This window comes from Rattus norvegicus, chromosome 8 (assembly GCF_036323735.1).
Source record: "Rattus norvegicus strain BN/NHsdMcwi chromosome 8, GRCr8, whole genome shotgun sequence".
Lineage (NCBI taxonomy): Eukaryota > Metazoa > Chordata > Mammalia > Rodentia > Muridae > Rattus > Rattus norvegicus.
The window spans coordinates 122,889,604-122,910,499 of NC_086026.1; the positions used below are offsets into that span (position 1 = coordinate 122,889,604).

The following is a 20,896-nucleotide window of genomic DNA, read 5'->3' on the forward strand; positions in this document are numbered from 1 at the left end:
TCTCATCTGATTTCAGGACCTAAGTGGGGTTGGGCCTCGCTAGTACTTGAACAGGAAATAAGGCACTCTGACCAAAAGCAATTTGTGGGGGGGTGGGGGGAGGATTATTTTGCATACCGTTCCAGGTCACAGGCCATCATTGAGGGAAGTCAGGGCAGGAGCTCAAGCAGGGATTGAAGCAGAAACCATGGAAGAAGACTGCTTACTGACTCACTCACTGGCTCTGGCTTAGCTAGCTTTCTTGTATAGCCCAAACCAGCTGCATAGGGATGGTACCGCCCAGAGTGGGCTAGGCCCTCCCACATTATCCAGTAATAAGACAATCTGTCATAGACACATCCACAGACATGTCCAATTACAGTAATTGAGGTCCCCTCTTCCCAAATGACTCTAGGCTGAGTCAAATTGACAATAAAATCTAATTGGTTAATTGGGCGTGTGAAGCCAATGCCTTCACCCACTTGGACAAATGTGTGTGCTCACGCGCGCGCGCGCACACACACACAGGGGAAGAGCATGCACTGCTCTTGTGGAGGTCCTTTTTTGGGTTCCATGGGCACTCACATCTACACACACGTGCACACACACATCCATACACAAATAAATACTTTTTGAAAGAAAATGAAAAAGCAGCCAGGTATGGTGGCATTCACCTTTAATGACAGCATGCAGGAGACAGAGGCAGGCAGATCTCTGAGTTCAAGGCCAGCCTTGCATACATAATAAGTTTCAAGCCAGCCAGAGCCGCACAGTGAGACTTCCCCTGCCCCTGACCAAAAATAGAGGGAGAGGGAGATGAGGGAGAGAGATAGGGAGAGGAGAGGGGAAGGGGGAGGGAGGGAGAGGGAGAGGGAGAGGGAGAGGGAGGAGAGGGAAAGGGAAGAAATGAGAAAAGGAGACCCACTACCTATCTCAGGGATATTAAAGGAATCATAACATAAATCTACAACTAGGGCTGGAGCAATGGCTGAGCAGGTTAACAGCCGCTGCTTTGGCAGAGGGCTGAGACGTCAGCACCGGTATCAGGAGAGTCATGAGTCTAGCAGCCAGTTTGGTTCCTCAGCTGAGAACACAGGCGGAGAGGTCCCAACCAGCTGTGACTCCAGCTGCAGGGCTTCTGGTGCCCTTTACCGTCCTCTGCACTCGAGTGCACAAACCCAAACCCAGACACATGAATACATATGATTAAAGACAAAAAAAAGGCCCAAGTAGCTGCACCCTCAGCCTTGAAACCCAGAGGAAATAAACCAGTTCATTGAAAGAACCATCTAGCAACCCTGTAAGAAGACAGGAGCGATCTCAGTGAGCCTCTCTCTGTTAAAGAACAGAATAAATAACAACTCTGGAACAGAGAGCATCAGGCCCAGATGGGCCCGGGCATTTAAGGAAGAAATTATGCTGATTCTCTATGAAATTTTCCAGAACTTAAAAGCAGAAGGAACAGTTCCTAATTCATTCCATGAGAGGCCATTATTACCTCCAAACCAAAACCAGACAAGACATTCCAGGAAAAGAGGACTACAGACCAATATATCTCATGAACACAGACAAGAAAACGTTAGCGGATCCAATCTAACAAGATAGAAGAGAAACACACAAGCCACGTGTGGCGGCATGCCTGGAACCCACCACTCCAGAGAGGCAGAGGCAGGGGAATCACAAATGTGAGGTCACACTGGGCTATGTAAGGAGACCCTGCTCCACCCCACCCCAAATTTACGGAGCTGGGAAGGTGGCTTAGTGGATAAGAACACTTACTCTGCAAGTAGGAAGACCTGGGCTCAGATCCCCATCATACAAGTAAAATGCTGTGCGTCCCTGTTGTCCCAGAACTGGGGATGGAGACAGGGTAGGGAGTGAGGGGTCCTGGGGACTTTCTGACCAAGCAGCCTACCCAAACTTCGGGTTTAGTAAGAAACCATATCTCAAAGCTTGATGTCCTGCTCTGGGCTTTGCATGAGCACACATAAACACATGGATACACACATTCCCATATAGACAGCACGTGTGTGCATGCATGTGGGCACACACACACACACACACACACACACACACACACCACATTACACACTAATCAAGTAGGGTTGGTCCCAGGTGTGGACACACACACACACACACACACACACAGAGACACACACACGCACATACACTAATCAAGAGGGGTTGGCCCCAGGCGTGCTTGTCTGGCTTCACATTAAAAGAGCAATTGAGATAATCCATTACATGATTGGACTACAGAAGAAAAATCACATGACTATATCGAGCCAAGAGAAAAGCAGTTTCAGATCCAGCACCCGCGGATAATAAAACAAACTTTTCATCAGTGTCAAAATAGGGAGGGACTTTCTCAGTATGACTGAGAACATCTAGGAAAAAAAATCCTGCTGCTCCTGCTTCCCTGAATGTCGAGAGATCGGATCTTTCTCAGTGAGGTCAGAAACAATGTGCCTCTCACCCCTGCTTTCCAGCATCCAGTGGAAGCTACAGATAGTACTGTAAGGAAGGAAACGGTGGGCAGAGGCGGATGGAGAGATGGCTCAGTGGCTAAAATCAGGCACTGCTCTTCCAGAGAGCCTGAGTGTGGTTTCCCACACCCACATCAGGTGGTTTATGATCACCTGCCGTAACTCCAGCCCTAGAAGACCCAACATACATATGTACAACCCCCCCACACACAAGTAAGCAAATGATAAAAGTCAACTTTTTAAATAAAATAGTAAAATAAAAGGTGGACAGGGCAGTAAAGAAAAGCTAACATTGTCTTCGCCTACAGATAAAATGGCCGTGTAGGTGGAAAACCCCAAACAATGTTTTAACATTTCTTTATTCATTTGCTTTTATTGGGTAGAGGGCACATGACTCTGGCGCATAGGAGCTCAGAGGATAACTTGTGAGACTTGGTTCTCTCCTTGTACCATGTGGGTCCTGGGGCTAGATTCCAGGCCGGCTGGTGGGCAAGTGCCCCTACCCACTGAGCCGTCTCTCCAACCCCCAAACCCAAAACAATCGACAAAAGTGTCTTGAGGTTGATCATAGCGAAGTTGCGGAATACAAATTACGATGCGTATAGGGTTGACTTTGTCAATTTGACAGAACCTAGAATCGGTGGTGACTCTCGATGAGGGATTATTAACATTGGGCTGCCCGTAGTCATGGCTGTAGAAGTTGCCTTGAATTAATGGATGTGGGAAGAAGACACAGCCCACTGTGGGTGGCACCATTCCTAGGCAAGAGAGTCCTGAACGTATAAGCGTGGAGACACTGAGCCAAACACAAACTAGAAGGTGAGCTAGTGGGCAAGCATTCATCTCTTCTCTTCTGTCTTGATGGTGGATGTGACATGGTCAAGGTCTTCAAGTTCCCACCATCTTCACTTCCCCTCCACGGCAGACTGTAGCCTGGAACTGTCAGCTGAGCTGACCTGTGCCCCCTAAATTGCTTTTTGTCAGGATATTTTACCACAGCAACAGAAATGAAACCAGAACACAGAGTTAACAAGCCAGCATTACACTTTCCTATGTGACAGCAATGGACAGTGGGACTTGAAACTCAAAACACAGCATTTACAGTAGCACCCCTGTACCTGCATAATGGCATCAACCGACACCCAACTCTTGTATATATGCAACTTTGTATCTGTGCATTTATTTATATATGTGTAGAATGAATATTTCCACTTGTACATCTTTCACGTGTATGGCTGCCACTGGTAGCCATATTACCGCTAGCTATCTGACAGATGCTATAAATGTATTTATGTGAACGTACATGGAACGAGCACCTCTGCATGTAGATAGGTCTCTTGACAACACACCGAATCCTTCATCCAAACGAGGCAAAATGAACTGCCGTGAGGCTTGTATGTCTGAGTCACCAAGGAGACCTCACAGAGGTCTCGGTGTCTGGCAATTTTAAAATACAAACTGTAACTTGGTACCAAGCTGAGTCACATGGTACCTCGATGAGTCACTCAACCAGCTTTTTTTCTCCCTTTGGGCTTCCTCTGTGTCAGGCATTCTGCCAGACCATGAGTTGGATGAGCTTGTCCCTGGGGTCCTGGTTTGGGTGTAGGTGGCACTCAGGGGACAGGATGTCCCAGTAGGTGGGTCCACTCTGTGGGTTTTTTTTTTTTTCCTCATAGGCTGGGAAAGTTCTGAATCACTTGTGTATCCGTTACTGGACACGATGCTGAGGTGGACAACAGCAGCTTGGGGAAGCTGGGTTTCCTTTAGCTCATAGTCTGAGGCTGCAGTCTATATATGGTGAAGAAGGCTGGAGGACCCTGCATCTCCAGTCAGCTCTCCCTCTGCCTGTGTCTCTGTGTCTCTCTGTCTCTCCATCCCTGTCTATCTCTGTGTGTGTCTGTGTGTCTCTGTCTGTCTCTTTCTGTCTCTGTCTCTGTCTTTCTCTCTCTCTGTACTCCTGACTATCTTGGAACTCACTCTGTAGACTGGGCTGGCCTCAAACTCACAGAGATCCTCCTGCCTCTGCTTCCCAAGTGCTGGGATTAAAGGTGTGCACCACCACTGCCTCCACTAAATTCTCCTTTGTATTCAGTCCGGAACCAGAGCTCTTGAAATGGTGCTCCTACATCAAGGTCCTCCAACCTCAGTTAACCCAATCTAAGAAATCCCATATAAATCCCATACAGACAGCCCCAAGATGCATTTCCGTAGTGATTCTAGTCCTGTCAAGTGGACAAGGGAGATTAGCCACCACACTTTGCAGACCCTGACTGTTGCTGCTTCTCCTCAGAGAGACCGTGTGGAGACCCACCGTCATTCCCACACACCATCCTCCAGGGTCGCACTGGCTTGGAGATGGGGGACGAGCTGCTGTACGTGTGTGTACCAGGGTCCGTCACAGGCCACCGGGAAACGGCCTTCACTTTGCTGTGCAACAGCTGTGGGGAGTGGTATGGACTGGTGCAAGCCTGTGGGAAAGGTAAGAGCCCCGTTGCCTACATGAAGCCCACACAGGGTTTGTAGACAGCTGCCATTCTACCTCTTTCTACCCCCATGCATCGAAAGCCTCCACACCTAGGAGTACATGTGCGTGGGCCATTGCAAATGTGCTATGTGAACAATTACCCTCTTCCTCTGCCTGCTGGAGGTGAAGGGTTAACAAGCCCATCCCCCTCTTCCCTGAGGAGAGGCTTGATCTTCAGCTAAAGTGCTTTTTCTCTTCTTTCTCTTATTTTCATTGTTGTTGTTGTTGTTGATGATAATGATGGTGGTGCTGATGGTGATGATGGTGGTGATGGTGATGATGGTGGTGATGGTGATGATGGTGGTGATGATAATGATGGTGATGATGATGGTGGAGGTGGTTTGTTTGTTCATTTTATTATTTTTCAAGACATGGGTTCTCTCTGTAGCCCTGGCTGTCTTGGAACTCATTCCATAGACCAGGCTGGCCTTAAACTCAAGGGATCCACCTGCCTCTGCCTCCCAAGTGCTAGGATTAAAGGTATGCACCACCACTGCCTGGTTCAAGATACTTTTTAAATAATTTGTATTATATTATTTTATGTGTTATGGGTGCTTTGCCTGCGTGTATATCTGTCAACCCAGAGTTTGCCAATATAAGCAGGGATAGTCTTGCTAGCCAGCTTGCTCTATCCTCACCTTCTGAATGGTAAATTAAATTACAGACAGACCACCATGCCTACCCAGCATTCACAGGCATTCCTGGGGATCCAAACTCTGGTCCTCATAGTTGTACGGGAAGCACTTTAACCATGGAGACATGAACCCCGCTACAGTATTGTATTTAGGACAGTTTGTCCTCAAATGTCTTATAGATCGTGAGGGGAGTATGACGATTCCTAGAACACCTTCTGGAGCCTGCGATCCACCCACATTGTCTAGAGTTTTCAGTTGTTGTATGCTTTCGCCGTTAATGACTATTCATGGTGAGACACAGCCCTGTACGTCAGGCTGCCAGAGGGGACATTTGGCTTGCTTTCATTTTGTGGCTGTCAGGAACTGTACCCATGAGCTGTCATCTGCACGGCTGGCTTCTCAGGCTGTGTCTGGTCCTCTGCACAGGGACTCTGCCACGAGGCGTTTTATAGACCAGTCTGATCAGGGTGTTTTGTTATTTATCTCATTACTCTGACCAAATCTCTGACAAGGGGCACCCTAAGGGAGGAGGGGGTGACCGTGGCTCTAAGGGGACCGTGGGTTCTAAAGGGACACCGTCCATCCCTGTGGGGAAGACACAGTGGCAGGAGCAGGGGTCATCAATGACATGCACAGTCAGGGAGTGCAGAGTTCCCAGCTCACCTTCCCCAGCACCTCCCACATTTAGTGTGGGTCTCCCCGCCCCAGTTACCCTAAGATGGAGACTCTCACAGACAAGGCTGGAGGGGTATCTCTTCTGTGATTATGGATCCTGTGAAGCTGGATCAACATCGACCCTCCCCCCCACCCACCCCCCCCAGAAGCGTCTGGTAGCTCATGCTGCAGGTTCCCAGCAGCCTTCGGGGTCGACATCTGTGAGTTCAGTCAAAATGTTCATTTCGTGAACGGTAGCACAGTCATGACACAGTCATGACACGTCCATCAGTCAAGCCCTAAACTTTCCTCTCGTTGATTGTTGGCGGACATGACTTGCCAGGTTTTCCAATGGAAATTTTAATTTCTAATCAGAAATGGTCGTTTACGGTCAGGAATGGTGGCACACGCCTTTGGTCTCAGCATTTGGGAAGCTGAGCCAGGTGGATCTCTGGGTTTGAGCTCCACCAGATCTGTATACAGAGCAAGTTCCAGGACAGCCTGGGGTATTCAAAGAAACTCTGCCTCAAACAAAAACAAACGAAAAAGAAGGAAGGCAAGGAGGGAGGGAGGGAAGAAGGGAGGGAGGGAAGAAAGGAGGAAGAGAGGGAGGTAGATGATAATTTACATACCGTAGATTTTCTTATGGGACATTCATAATTAATGTTCTAAATATTCTTCCCAGGTTGGGAGGCAGAGCTCATTTGTAAAGTGTTTGGCATGTCTGAAGCTCTGGGTTTGGTCTCCAGCAACACAAATACACATCCATTAAACTGTATTTTTGTTTTGTCTACCTTGTCATTATTACTAATGTGCAACTGTGCAGTGCACACACACACACCATGGCATGTAAGCGGAAGTCACCGGACAGCGTACAGCATTCTCTCCCTCTACCGTGAGCATCCTGGGATCCAACTCAGATCTCCATGCTGTGAGCATTTTCACCCACTGAGTCATTTCCCTTTCTGTGTTTTCTCTCTCTCTCTCTCTCTCTCTCTCTCTCTCTCTCTCTCTCTCTCTCTCTCTCTCTCTCTTCCCCCTTCCCTCCCTCTCTCCTCTCTCTCTCTCTCTCTCTCTCTCTCTCTCTCTCTCTCCCCTCCCCTTCCCCCCTTCTCTTTTTAGGGGGTTAGAGTTTCCCTGTGTAGCCCTGGCTGTTCTGAAGCTCATGCTGTAGACCAGGCTGGTCTCAAACTCCAGAGATCCACCTTCCTCCAGAGTGCTGGGTTTAAAGGTCTATGCCACCATGCTCTGCCCTTTTTATTTTTTTTAACTTGAGACATAGTCTTGGTTCAGTCACTGTGTCTTGATCAGGTTTTTTCTGGGCCAACTAAAGAATTAACAGACAGGAGTTTCTACAGGGCCAGGGATAGGACCCAGGGCCTTGTGAACTACAAGTGAGCTACACCCCAGCCCATAGACAGAACTGTTACAAATCCTCTGTCCCAGAGTACAGCTTAACCTTGTCTGGGTTCAGAACAGGTTTAGATGAATGTGCCTTGGTTAATTTTTAAATTTATTGTATAACTTTTCAGAGGGCGGTTTAGCCTTAGACCATCTGCAAATTCTATGGGCTATTACAAACTTTTGATATTAAGTAAGTAATAAAAATAAATAAATTAAATGGAATAAAATTGATTCCCATTATAAATGCAGTATTTTCTAGCATAGATTTTAAAAGTTCCCTGTGAGCTTATTACAGAGGTGCCTAGGGCCACCATCTCTACCTGCTTGTTAGTTCCTAGTAACTAAAGTTACGGAGGCAGACAGGTGCTGGAGGGTGTCCCCCATCGACTGTCTAGTACCCATCCTCAACATTTTCCAGAGGTGCTGAAGTTGCGCGTTCCTGTGAGCCACACCCATCTACCAAATGGGTGGTTTACTGGCCCAGGGAGGATGAGCACTAAATGCAGGCTTTGTGTGTTCTGGAAGGTGTTTATTTTCTCACTGCACGGAGGAGTCAGAGAGGCTTCTGGCTTCTACACTTGGCTGGGTGGACAGACTGCTACTGTTTTCATTACTCTGAAGGCTTAACATGGACACTATCTGGGTCCCAGTAAGAAGTGTGGTGGTTTGTGTGTGTGTGTGTGTGTGTGTTGTGTCTGCAGAAAACCTTCACCAACAAGGTCATGGGGCCATATGCCTATAACCCCAGCCCTTGGGAGCTGGGGACAAGAGGAGGAGGAGGTGAAGGTCATCCTTGACTGAATAGCAAGTTCAAGGCCAGCCTGGGTCACATGAAAATATGCCTGGAAAAGATGCAGAAAAAGACTGTGGGGCGTCACTCAACGGGTACTTTTCTTGGCTCCATGTGAATTCTAGGCTAGTCTGGGCAACATGGGATGTTTTCAGGGACATTCTAGATAGCTGGAGGGAAGGAAGGAAGGAAAGAAGGAAGGGAGAATGGTGAGAAAGAATAGTCACAGTATAGGGCCAGCCAGTCTCCAGATGTCACAGAACTACAAAAAGCATAAATGGGGTGGGGCTGGGGCTGGTGGTTTACTCAGTTGACAGGGTGCTGGCGTAGCATATGTGAAACCCCGGGTGTGATCCCTGACACTGTGTAAATAAACTCTGCCTCGCAGCATACACCGCCCACCCCAGCATTGGGAGACGGGAGCAGAAAGATTCATCTTCAAGGTCACCTCTACTGCACAGCAAGTTAGAGACCAATCTGGGCTACAAGGGAAAGTCTTAAAACAAGAATTAAACATATAGGCTGGAGAGGTGGCTCAGAGGTTAAGAGCACTGACTGCTCCTCCAGAGGTCCTGAGTTCAAATCTCAGCAACCACGCGGTGGCTCACAACCATGTGTAATGAGATCTGATGCCCTCCTCTGGTGTGTCTGAAGACAGCTACAGTGTACTTATGCATAATAAATAAATCTTTTTTAAAAAGAGAGAGAGAGAATTAAAGGCACACATGGAACTTGGGGCAGAAGTCTCCAGTGGCCTTTTGGAGTCTTAGTGCTTGCCCTGGAGGTAAGGGCTAAAGGTTTTAGTTTCCAGGTTTTCTGCTTCAGCCTTTCTTGTTGCCACCATCCTTTCCCCCTCTGACCACACAGGATGTGTGTCCCCTTTTGGAACCAGGGGCAGGAGCCTCAGGACCCCTCCATCCCGAGGACAGGTGACAGTAGAGGCTGGAGAGGGAGGGGCTGTGAGCCACCATTCTCGTTGTGCCAGTGTCCCAGAAAGACAAATGGCTCTGAAGAAGGATACGGGCTTGGCATAGTAAGGATCAGACGCAGCAAGGATATCTGTGGTACCCACGCTTACATAGCAGAGCTTCAAGGGGTTTCTGTAATTAGAGCAATGACCAGTTACAGCTAGATACTGAGCACAGCAGAGAGGCAGGCCAGACAAAGCTGCCAACCTGGAAAGGAAACCAACTTGTGTGGATTTGGACAGGACAATGGAAGACTGAATAGCTAGATCCAGACCAGGGCTCTAAAACCAACACCACAAAACCCCAGCAACTGAGGGAGAACACACAGGCCAGTTAGCTTAGTGGTCAGGGCTTACAGGATGCCCCCTCCCCCCAGGAACACCTGGGCTAAGTCTAGGAGATAAATAGCACTCTTTCTTTCAGGATAGCAAATTAGACTCTGGAAGTCTGAGAGGAGTGTTCTGTCGGCAGCTCTCCCCAAACCCTTTCGTCATTTAAATATCTTAAATAAACAATCTTTTAAAAAAATGACAAGACTTAGAACCCACGCGGTAGGACAGAACTGATACCCACAAGTAATCTGACCTCCACACAAGTGTCGTCACCTCACCCCACACACACACACCCCACACACAAAATCAATGTCTTTTTAAAAAACAAGACAAGCCCTCACCACTCCTTGGACTCCTTCTCTGTTTGCCGGGGCCACCATTCTGTCTGTATTTCCTGGTTTTCGTGGAGATTAAAATGTGTCAGTGGGCACACATTTTTAATATTAGAACTCAGGAGGCAGAGGCAGGAGGATCTCTGTGAGTGCAGGGGTCTGGGGATGGGGAGACCGTGCCCTCGGTTCCCTTCCTTAGCCCTCTTTGTTGCCCCTGGCCTGGTATATCCCCGACTCACCAAACCCACTGACTACAGGGTCAGGGACGGCATCTGCCATGAGCGTTTCTCAGCTCACATGTCCTTGATTTCTACGGCCATTAAACCCATCGAGCACTGTGCAGTATTGTGACTTCTTTGGATTTTCATGATTAAACCCATCGAGCATGGTGCAGTGACTTCTTTACTCACCCCCACCCCCAACAAACACCTGCTCCCTGGGTTCTCTGTTACCTCCTCATCCTCTGTGTCCTGGGCTCCATGAGGCACCCAGGGACTAGCAAATGGTTTGATTCAGTGTGTGTGTGTGTGTCTGTGTGTGTGTGCATACACACGCGTGTGTGTATGTACAGGTATATGTATCTGTGTGTGTGTGTAGAGGTATGTGTGTGTACAGGTGTGTATCTGTGTGTACAGGTATGTGTGTGTACAGGTGTGTGTATCTGTGTGTGTACAGGTGTGTGTGTGTACAGGTATGTGTGTGTACAGGTGTGTGTATCTGTGTGTGTACAGGTATGTGTGTGTACAGTGTATGTATCTGTGTGTACAGGTATGTGTGTGTACAGGTGTGTATCTGTGTGTACAGGTATGTGTGTGTACAGGTGTGTGTATCTGTGTGTGTACAGGTGTGTGTGTACAGGTATGTGTGTGTACAGGTGTGTGTATCTGTGCGTGTACAGGTGTGTGTGTACAGTGTGTGTACAGGTGTGTGTGTACAGGTATGTGTGTGTACAGGTGTGTGTATCTGTGTGTACAGGTATGTGTGTGTACAGGTGTGTATCTATGTGTACAGGTATGTGTGTGTACAGGTGTGTGTATCTGTGTGTGTACAGGTGTGTGTGTACAGTGTGTGTACAGGTGTGTGTGTACAGGTGTGTATCTGTGTGTGTACAGGTATGTGTGTGTACAGTGTATGTATCTGTGTGTACAGGTATGTGTGTGTACAGGTGTGTGTATCTGTGTGTGTGTGTACAGGTGTGTGTATCTGTGTGTGTGTACAGGTGTGTGTATCTGTGTGTATAGGTATGTGAATGTACAGGTGTATGTATCTGTGTGTGTGTGTACAGGTGTGTGTATCTGTGTGTGTGTGTACAGGTTTATGTATATGTGTGTATTTATTTATTTTGTGCTTATTTCTTTTTGTTTAGGCTGTTTTTGACTATTAGTTATTGATTTGTGAGGGGCGTGGGTGCCATGGTGCCCATGTGGAGGTCAGAGGACAGTTCGCAGGACTGGACTATGTTCTGTCCCCATGTGGGACGCCCCAGGCCTGCTGGCAGGAACTGTTACCTCATGAACAAGCTTGACTTTTCTCTATCATATCTCCTAAGGCTTTTGTTTGTCTGGGGGATAATCTCTCCTGTACACAAACTGGCCTACCATGCATCATGCAGCGGAGGAAGTCCCTGAACTCCAGATACTGCAGCCTGCACCCATCACATTCCCGGGTTGCCAATGTCTGCCATCATGTCTGGCTTTCTCTAGCCTTTCTTGTTAATTCTTCTGGTCTGATCAGCCATGGCCACGAGACACATCTCTGTATGGCCCTGAGATGTAGCTCTTACCAAGCCATCTTGGTCCTGGTAATTGTGATGGTCTCTTCCCCAACCTTTGATTAAAGCTTGACTTACTGTAACAAGTCACCCATTTAGAATATAAAACCATCTGAGTTATCCCAGGAGGACACACGTGTGAACACACTACCACAGTCAAATCACAAACCAGAACACTAAGGCTGAGGGGAGGCTCAGTGGCTAACAGAGGATGCCCTTCCAGAGGATCCAGGTTCAAATCCCAGCTCAGAACTGGAGGCTCACAACTGTCTGTAACCCCATCCATGCAGACAAAACACTCATAACCATAAAATAAAAATATTAAAAATCGGGCTGGAGAGATGGATCAGCAGTTAAGAGCCCTGACTGCTCCTCCAGAGGTCCTGAGTTCAAATCCCAGCAACCACATGGTGGCTCACAACCATCTGTAATGGGATCTGATGCCCTCTTCTGGTGTGTGTCTAAAGACAGCTACAGTGTACTATAAATAAAAATAAATGAATCTTTAGAAAAATGTATTAAAAATCAGAACAACGCTATCACCCCAATTTGCCACTGCACCTTTCCACAAAAGGCATTTTACATATTTCCCCTCATCATGTGAGTACATTAATGCTTAGCTCAGTGTGCAGAGGGGGAAACTGAGGTCCACAAAGCTTTCTTGACTTGCCTGTGTCACATAGACGGGGGGGGGGGGAACTCACAGAGCTTGGATTTGACCAGGCCTGTGCCACCTCTGTGTCGTCACTGAATAGAGGGGTGCCTCTGCCAGGGACCTCAAAACTCCTAGCAAGCAGGGTCAGAAGCTCACTCCCAAACTGTCTTCTCCTTGAGTCACCCCATCCCTCCCCCCACCGCCACTCTTTTTTCGGATGGCGTTCTTTTGGTTTCTTAAATCAACTTAAGTCTGTTTTTCTCTGCCATTTGGACTTCATTTCCCTCATTGACTCAAGCATGAGCCCAAAGCTGAATTTAGAATTCCCTCGTCAACATGACCGTATTTGTTCAGAGGTTCATTCAGTCGCTCATTATTCCTGGCATGGCTGCGTGTCCTTTTTTTAAAACGACTATTTTTAAAGGCTGTGTAACCAGGACGAGAGGGCAAAGAGAACCTATGAGTAGGTTTCCCAAAATGTGACAAAGATGGAGGATGGTGGCCGCAGGAGAACCCTGGAGTGCTGCTTCTGGACATTAGCCCCTGGCCAACCCGATGGGTACAAGATGGCTCCTGGAGCTGAGGGTGGGGCTTCTGGTGAGGGAGAGAAGGAAGGGGCGGTCAGACATGCCAAGAACAGATCACACAAGCTGAATAAGCCAGGGTGTTACTTATCTGGCTTTTCTGTGCTTCTCTGCGCATGCATGTGTATTTGTGTGTGCATGGGGACCAGAGGGCAACTTAGGATGTCATTCCTTATGTGCTGTTTACCTTTTTTTCTATTATGTGTATGAATATATGTTGATTTGTCCATGTCACATATATGGTTGCCAGAAAAGGCGTGTAGGAGCAACGAGCGCTAGAGTTACAGGTGGTTGCCAGCCTGGGTGCTGGGAATTGAACTTGTATGCTCTCAAGAGTAACAAGTCTGAAGCCATCTTTAAAGTTTTATCTGTTTGTTTGTTTGTTTGTTTGTTTGTTGTTTGAAACTTGCTGCCTCACTGGCCTGGGATTCAACAAGTAAGCTAGCCTGGACAGACAGTGAACCTCAGGAGTCTTCTGTTCTTGGTTGCTGTTCTATTGTTGTGAAGGGGTGCCATGACCAGTGCAACTCTTTTTTTTTTTTTTTCTTTTTTCTTTTTTTTCGGAGCTGGGGACCGAACCCAGGGCCTTGCGCCTGCTAGGCAAGCGCTCTACCACTGAGCTAAATCCCCAACCCCAACAACTCTTTTTTTTTAAATTGTTTTTACAATTTAATTTTTTCTTTTTATTTATTTATTTTGAGATGGGGTCTCTAGTCCTGGTTGTCCTGAAGTCACTATGTAAACCACACTGGACTCGAGTCCAGACATCCACATCCTCCTGCCTCTGTCTCTGGAGCGCTGGGTAAATGTACCTTTCTAAAATTGGAAAAATAAAGTAATTAAGTAAATGATGCCACAAAGCAAAAGTGGATGCCCATAAAGGCAGAGGTGGATGCATGAACACAAAGTGTGGCTTGAGGCTGGCTATGTTGTGGGCGGGTTGCCACAGTGCCTGAGACCAGAAGTGTCACAGTGCAGCCCTTAAAAGAGGAAGCATTTGATTGGGGCTGGCTTAGAGTGTCAGCGGTTTAGTCTGTTGTCATCATAGCGGTGAGCATGGTGGCAAACAGGCAGACACGGTGCTGGAGAAGGAACTGAGAGTTCTACCTCCAGATCCACAAATAGAAAGAGAGTGGCTCGAACCTCTTCGGCTAGGACTCTTGAAGCCTCAAAGCCCACTCCTAGTGACATAGTTCCTCCAATAAGGCCACACCCACTCCAACAAGGCCACACCTTCTAATCCTTCTCAAGTAGCTCCACTCCTGGTTGACTAAGTGAGCCAGTAGTGGCCATTGTTATTCAAACCACCACAGTACTTACCTCCCCAGTACTGAGGTTCTGAGAACACATATCCCAGACCAGCTTTTTAGACTGAGCTCTGGGGATTGAGTTCAGATCCCAAATCATCACCCCAGTGTTATTGATTTAGGTTTAATTCCACCAGGCAAAAAAAGAACACTACCACAATTTTTGAGTCAAATGTGAAAGAAGCAAGTTTTATTAAATACTGGGTAGGTTCATGGATACTGGCTAGGTTCATGGACACTGGCTAGGTTCATGGACACTGGCTAGGTTCATACACAGGATTCCCGTAGTACCAAATTACGTAAGTCGAGCTTTATAAAAATAAAACCCACAAGGCCGCATGCTTCCCACCGTTATCTGATCAGGGGCAAGCATACATCCTGACCTAATGCCCGCCTGTATGTGATTCAGCACATCCTGTACAGTGAGAGCAACCAAGCTTGCTTACGGAAGTGGGAACACAAGGTTTTCTATTTTTACTGTATGCCTCCTGAATAGCTGAGCTACAGGCAAGAGACACTCGGTGTGGACAGACTCACATACAATATACTTGTACTACATGTGAAATTCGTGGTATACAGCTCTCGTAAAGGGGATGTTAGTGGTCATACCTGGGCTGGGAGGGAAAAAGGGGGAAGTAAACTCTGTTCCATAAGGATAGCAGAGCCAGGTAGCTAGGAGTCCACTAATTAAAGGCAGGCTTGTGGATTTTAGGCCCCCTGGGTCCCTCCCCTTTTTTCCATTGGTTCTGTCTCCGTACAAGCCCCGGCTGCCCGGGCTGACCCAGCTGGCACCCCAGCAAGCTGCTTTTGCCTTCCTTGCCTGTGACCCTTTCATACAAAATAACACTGTGGGTGTCTCTGAGGTGTTGGATGCTAATTTCCTTCACCGTATGACAGTTACTCTCAATGTCTGTCCCTTACCATGCTATATACTTTTTTTCAAGATACGGTTTCTCTGAGTAGCCTGGGCTGTCCTGTAGACCAGGCTAACCTCAATCTCAGAAATCCGCCTGCCTCCGCCTCCTGAATGCTGGGATTAAAGGGGTGCACTACCACCCGGCTTTTTTATTTTTCCTTTTCTCTCTCTCCCTCCCTCCTTCCCTCTGTGTGTGTGTGGGGGTGGGTGGTAGGGCACAATCATCCCCTTCTAGAGGATGCCCTCTTCTGACTTTCTTAGGCACTAGACACCCACGTGGTACACCGACATAGATGTAGGCAGAACAACCATGTGAGCTCCATGTGGGACCTGGGCATTGAACCTGGATCCTATGAAAGATTAGCCTTAGTCACTAAGCCATCTCTCCAGCCCTTAAAATTATTTTTAAATTAAAAATTTTCTTTTCATTTTCTTGGGGTTTCTCAGTGTGGCCTTGGCTATCCTGGAACTCACTCTGCAGACCACGTTGGCCTCCAGCTCCAAGATATGCACCACCACCTAGCTTGTCTTTCCTTTTGAAACAGACTCTTGTGTGACCCAAACTCATCTCACTGCCCACCCTTGTGCCCCAGCCTCCCAAACACTGGGGCTGCCTGGCTAACACTGATTGGTTTTTGTCTTTTTTTTTTTTTTTTTTTTTTTGTCAGTCTCACTTTGTAGCCCAGGACTGACTCAATGCTCAAAGTCCAAACTCACAATGACCCTCCCGCCTGATTGTCTCAAGTGCTGGGATTATAGGTGTGTATAGGTGTGAACTACCATGCCCAGCGTTAAACTTTATTTAAAAAAAAAGAGACACAGGCCACACCCCTTTTACTCCAAAAGTAGCCATTGTTAGCATTCTGTCTAAGCTCCACCCCACAGTTACCTGGCAACAGCCAGGTATAAAGGGGGCTTCTTGCCCCCTCCTCACTCTCTTGCTCTTTTGTGCTCTCTGCTCTCTTACCCTCTTGGTCCCTTCTCTCCCCATTCCCCCCTCCCTTGTCTCCTCATGCTGATGGCCGGTTTCCATTTCTCTACTTCTCTACTCGGCCTTTCTCTGTCCCTACTACCCTCTGCTACCCTCTGGAAGAGCAGTCAGTGCTCTTAACCACTGAGTCATCTCTCCAGCCCCCAAGATGCCTTCTCAATACTTACATTTATCTTCTTCTAGACTAGTGCTGCTCACAGTCTTTAGAGACACCTACTGTGTGCCTGTGTATGTTCACATATGTGTGGGCTACACAGCCTGTGGGTGGAAGTCAGGGGACAACTTGTAGCAGCCATATCCTTCCTTCCACCATGTGTACCCCAGAGGTAGAACTCAAGACATCAGGCTTGACAGCAAGAGTCTTACCTGCTGAACCATTTCCCCCACCCTATTTAATAATAATAATAATGATAATAATAATAACATAATTAAATTAAAAGCAAATTGGACACTAAATGAAAAAAGAAATCAAAGAACATGAGCAAGTGAGCACACAGTGTGGTGGAAGAGATTTATTATAGATTGTGTGGGAGAGAATAGCCAGTCACAGGGACATCTGGGAGATTCCAAAGTGAACATGAGCAGAGTCGTGTAAGAAGAGGGGTGAGGGAAAGAAGAGGGGTGAGAGGGGAACCAGGTGCAGTAGCCAGGAAGCCCAAAGAGGGCAGTTAACCAAAATGGTCAGACTACATAGGGAAAAGCAGCCCAGGTCCCTGGCCTGGAGAGGTCAGTGTAGAGGGCAGGATATGCCAGCCAGGAGAAGTCAGGGTAGAGGGCAGGATATGCCAGCCAGGAGAAGTCAGGGTAGAGGGCAGGATATGTCAGCCAGGAGAAGTCAGGGTAGAGGGCAGGATATGCCAGCCAGGAGAAGTCAGGGTAGAGGGTGGGATTTGCCAGCCAGGAGAAGTCAGGGTAGAGGGTGGGATTTGCCAGCCAGGAGGACCCTGTAACAGGTGCAGAGAGAAGCTGGCAGCCAGGTCCACTTTCATAGGTTAAATGGGCAGCTCAGTCATCTGTCTGAGGTTTTAAACCTAACAGACATAGCGTAAAACAACCCGTGGGGTTGTGAAGAATACCAAGTTTCTTTGCAATAAGATCTGACTTTGATGAAAAATCACCTCTCTGCCTTTTTCTGATGAATCTACCAGCAGTGGTCTCCTGGGGCACTCTATTAAACTGACACAATGAGGGGCCTGTGTGTGTGTGTGTGAGTGTGTACCTGTGTGTGTGTATGTGTGTGTGTGTGCCTGTGTGAGTGTGCCTGTGACTGTGTGTGTGTGCCTGTGTGAGTGTGCCTTTGACTGTGTGTGTGTGTGTGTGTGTGTGTGTGCACTCAACAATGGTGTCTTTTCAGAGGACTTAGGACAAGCCATTCGTTCCTCATCACTTGGCAGTGGGCCAGCACCCCCTTGTGTTTGGGAGCTGTGCTTCTGGAAATGGGTCTTCTGTTCTGAGTGGTTATGAAGCTGCTCTGGAGAGCAGTTTGGATGTGAGCTACTTCAGACCTTTCCTCCATGCCAGAACAATCTACTCTTTCATTCCTTCAAAGATGCCTCAGTGAGCCAGACGTGAGGATGAATATCTGTAATCCCATCAGTTTAGGAGATTATGAATTACAGGCTAGCCTGGACAACACAGCAAGACCCCATCTCTTTACAAAAAAATCAAGTATTTTTCAAATATTTGTGATAAGTCTTCTTATCCTACCTTACAGATTCAATGTCTCGATTTCTTTCTTTGAGCAACTCATGGTCAGTGTCATAGCTTTTTCTGCATAGTAGACCATCCTCTCACCCGAACCCTACTGGCTTAATCAATAATCAGGGAACTCAGTGGTTAAGAGCACTGACTGTTCTTCCAGAGGACCCAAGTTCAATTCCCAGCACCTACACGGAAGCTCATAACATCTCTAACTCCAGTTCCAAAGAATTTGACACCCTCCTCCGGCGTCTGTGAGCAGTACACACAAGGTACGCACACATGCATAAACAATTTAGAGCTGGCCGAGGTGTCTTATGATATAACGTCAGCACACGAGGGGTGTAAGAGGCTCTGGAGAGAAGTTTAAAGTCAGTTTCAGCTACTTGCTAAGTTTAAGACCAGCCTGGGGCATGTAGGACCGTAGGGAGTCAGAAACAGGTAGATCTCAGAGTTTAAGGCTAGCCTGGACTACGGAGTTCCAACCAGGGCTACATAGAGACCCTGTCTTTAAAAAAAACAAAAAACAAAAACAAAAAAAAAGGACAAAAGGAGAGCAGAGAACATGTCCACCAGCAATCTTTCCCATCATGGCCCATCAGTAAATGCCAATACCGGCAAACCTAACCTCTTCATTCCTGGCCAAAGACTTTACCTGATGCCTTTGAATATCTCCACCTGGATCCAGGACAACTGATCCATTTCACAGAAAGTTTAGAGAAAAGTTTTGTCATTGGATCTTATGTTTTAAAGTATGGTTTGTAAATGAAATCCAGCTATTTACTCAGCAGGATGAGTGAGACCAACTCAATAGATTTTAGGACAACTGGTCGACCTCAATGAAGTTCACTGAGTGAGGGAGTTGGCCACAGCAGGACCCAGAATGATATGACAAGGTGCATCCCTTGGGCCCTGGTCCTTGCCTTTCACTTCGAGACAGTCACATTGTTTTCCAACAATAATACAGGAGACTTGCTGGTCTGTGAGCTTCTGGGGAGTCTCTTGTCTCTCTCTCCCTTTGTAGGAGCACTGGAACATCACAGGCTTACGATACCCACCTGAGTTTTATGTAGGCTTGGGGGATTTGAACTCATGTCCTCATGCTTGAATGGTGAGCACATTTTCCCACTGAACTGTATCCCCTTCTCCTTCCACCTTAGTTTTTGTTTGTTTTGTTTTGTTTTGTTTTGTTTTGTTTTGAGACAGAGTCTTTCCCTGAGTCTGAAGCCCTCTGTTTTTTGTTAGTCTATCTCACCAGCAAGTCTTGGGGAATTCTGTCCCCAGTTCCCTGCAATGGGGTTAGACGTACATGGCTCTGACCCTTTTTAATTTATTCAATATTTTTACATTTTATTTATTTTGTGTGTGTGTGCGCGCGTGCGCACGCGCACGCACGTGTGCACATGAGTGCATGGGCATGTGTGTGTTTGAGACAGACTTCCATATATCACAGACTAACTTCAAACTCCTTATAAAGCTGAGGATGACCTTGAATTTATTTATTTATTTTTTCCCCGAGCTGGGTACCGAATCCAAGACCTTGTGCTTGCTAGGCAAGCTCTCTACCACTGAGCTAAATCCCCAACCCAACCTTGAGTTTCTGATCCTCCTGCCTCCACCTCTTGAGTGTTGGGATAACAGGTGTGCAAGTCTGGTTGTCATGGTGCTAGGATCAAGCGCTGAGCCTTGTAGACTGTACTGGTTGTTGTGCCTGGCTGGAGTCACCTGAGAAGATGGAATTGCTTGGTCAGGTTGGCTTTTGGGCATGTCTGTGGGTCATTGTTTCCACTGATAGCTATTTGGGAGAGCCCGGCACACCATGGACTTGTGCTGTGTAACAAAGTTAGCTGATGGCAGAAGACAGAGGCAGGTAAATAGGAATTTGAGGCAAACTTAGTCTACATAGTAAGTTCCAAGTCAGCTGGGGCTGTGTAGTGATCCCCTGTCTCAGGAGTTGGAGAAAGGGAGATGGAGACAGAGGAGCTAGCTGAACATGGCCTTGAGAGTACGCTGGGAGGCAGTGCTCCTCCATGGTTTCTGCTTCAGTCCCTGCCTCCAGGTTCCTGCCTTGATTTCCCTCAGTGATGGATTGTGACCTGGAAGTGTGTGCTGTCCAAGGTCACAGTATGTATCACAGTGAACGAGGCTATGCATGCTAGCAAGCACTCCCAGCCGAGCTACATCCCCGGCTCCCTGACCCTCCACTCTTGAGACGGGGTCTCACTACATGGCTTAGACTCAAGCTCACAGCCCTCCTGCCTCATTATCACAAATGCTGGAATTACTGGCATGCACTACCATACTTTATTTTTTTTCTGTTATTCTAAGTGGTATTCTTATGATTCCTTTTCTGAAAATCTTTTTTTGAAGTTGTTTTCTTTCCTTTTTTTTTTTGGTTCTTTTTTTCGGAGCTGGGGACCGAACCCAGGGCCTTGCGCTTGCTAGGCAAGTGCCCTACCGCTGAGCTAAATCCCTAACCCCTTCTTTTCCTTTTTTAATTGAACCAATGAGTGTACTGGAGTCACTTATGGGGACATGACTGATGCGAGAGCAGCTGCGTCACCATAAATCCCACTTGATAACTCATGAGAGTACGTTTTTTATTTCCTGTGTCTTATAATCTTCCTCTATTATTTTTATTATTATTACCTTTATTTTTTTTTTACAGTCCAATCGTTACCCTCCTCCTGATCTGCCCTCCCCTGGTTCCTCATCCCACTTCTTCTCCCTCCCATCTCCAAGAAGATGTCCCCCCTGCCCCACACACCAGCCTCCCCACTCCCTGGGGCCTCAAATCTCTCAAGGGTTAAGTGCCTCTTTCCCCACTAAAGCCAGACCAGGCAGTCCTTTGTCTGCTGTGTATGTGTTGG

General features: G+C 47.4%; 1 protein-coding gene across 3 annotated transcripts in view; it reads left to right on the plus strand.

The window, feature by feature from the left end:
- Susd5 (sushi domain containing 5) overlaps window positions 1-20,896 on the plus strand; it is a 39,360-nt gene that overhangs the window by 14,636 nt on the left and 3,828 nt on the right. Inside the window, exon 4 of one of the 3 annotated variants that reach the window (NM_001399281.1) lies at window positions 4,756-4,944. The exons of 1 other annotated variant lie outside the window; for it this stretch is intronic. In NM_001399281.1, coding sequence (NP_001386210.1) covers window positions 4,756-4,944 — 189 coding nt within the window. Of the gene's footprint in view, window positions 1-4,755; window positions 4,945-12,953; window positions 13,090-20,896 lie in introns of those variants that run through there. One more of the 3 variants, XM_039082675.1, reaches the window with a different exon arrangement.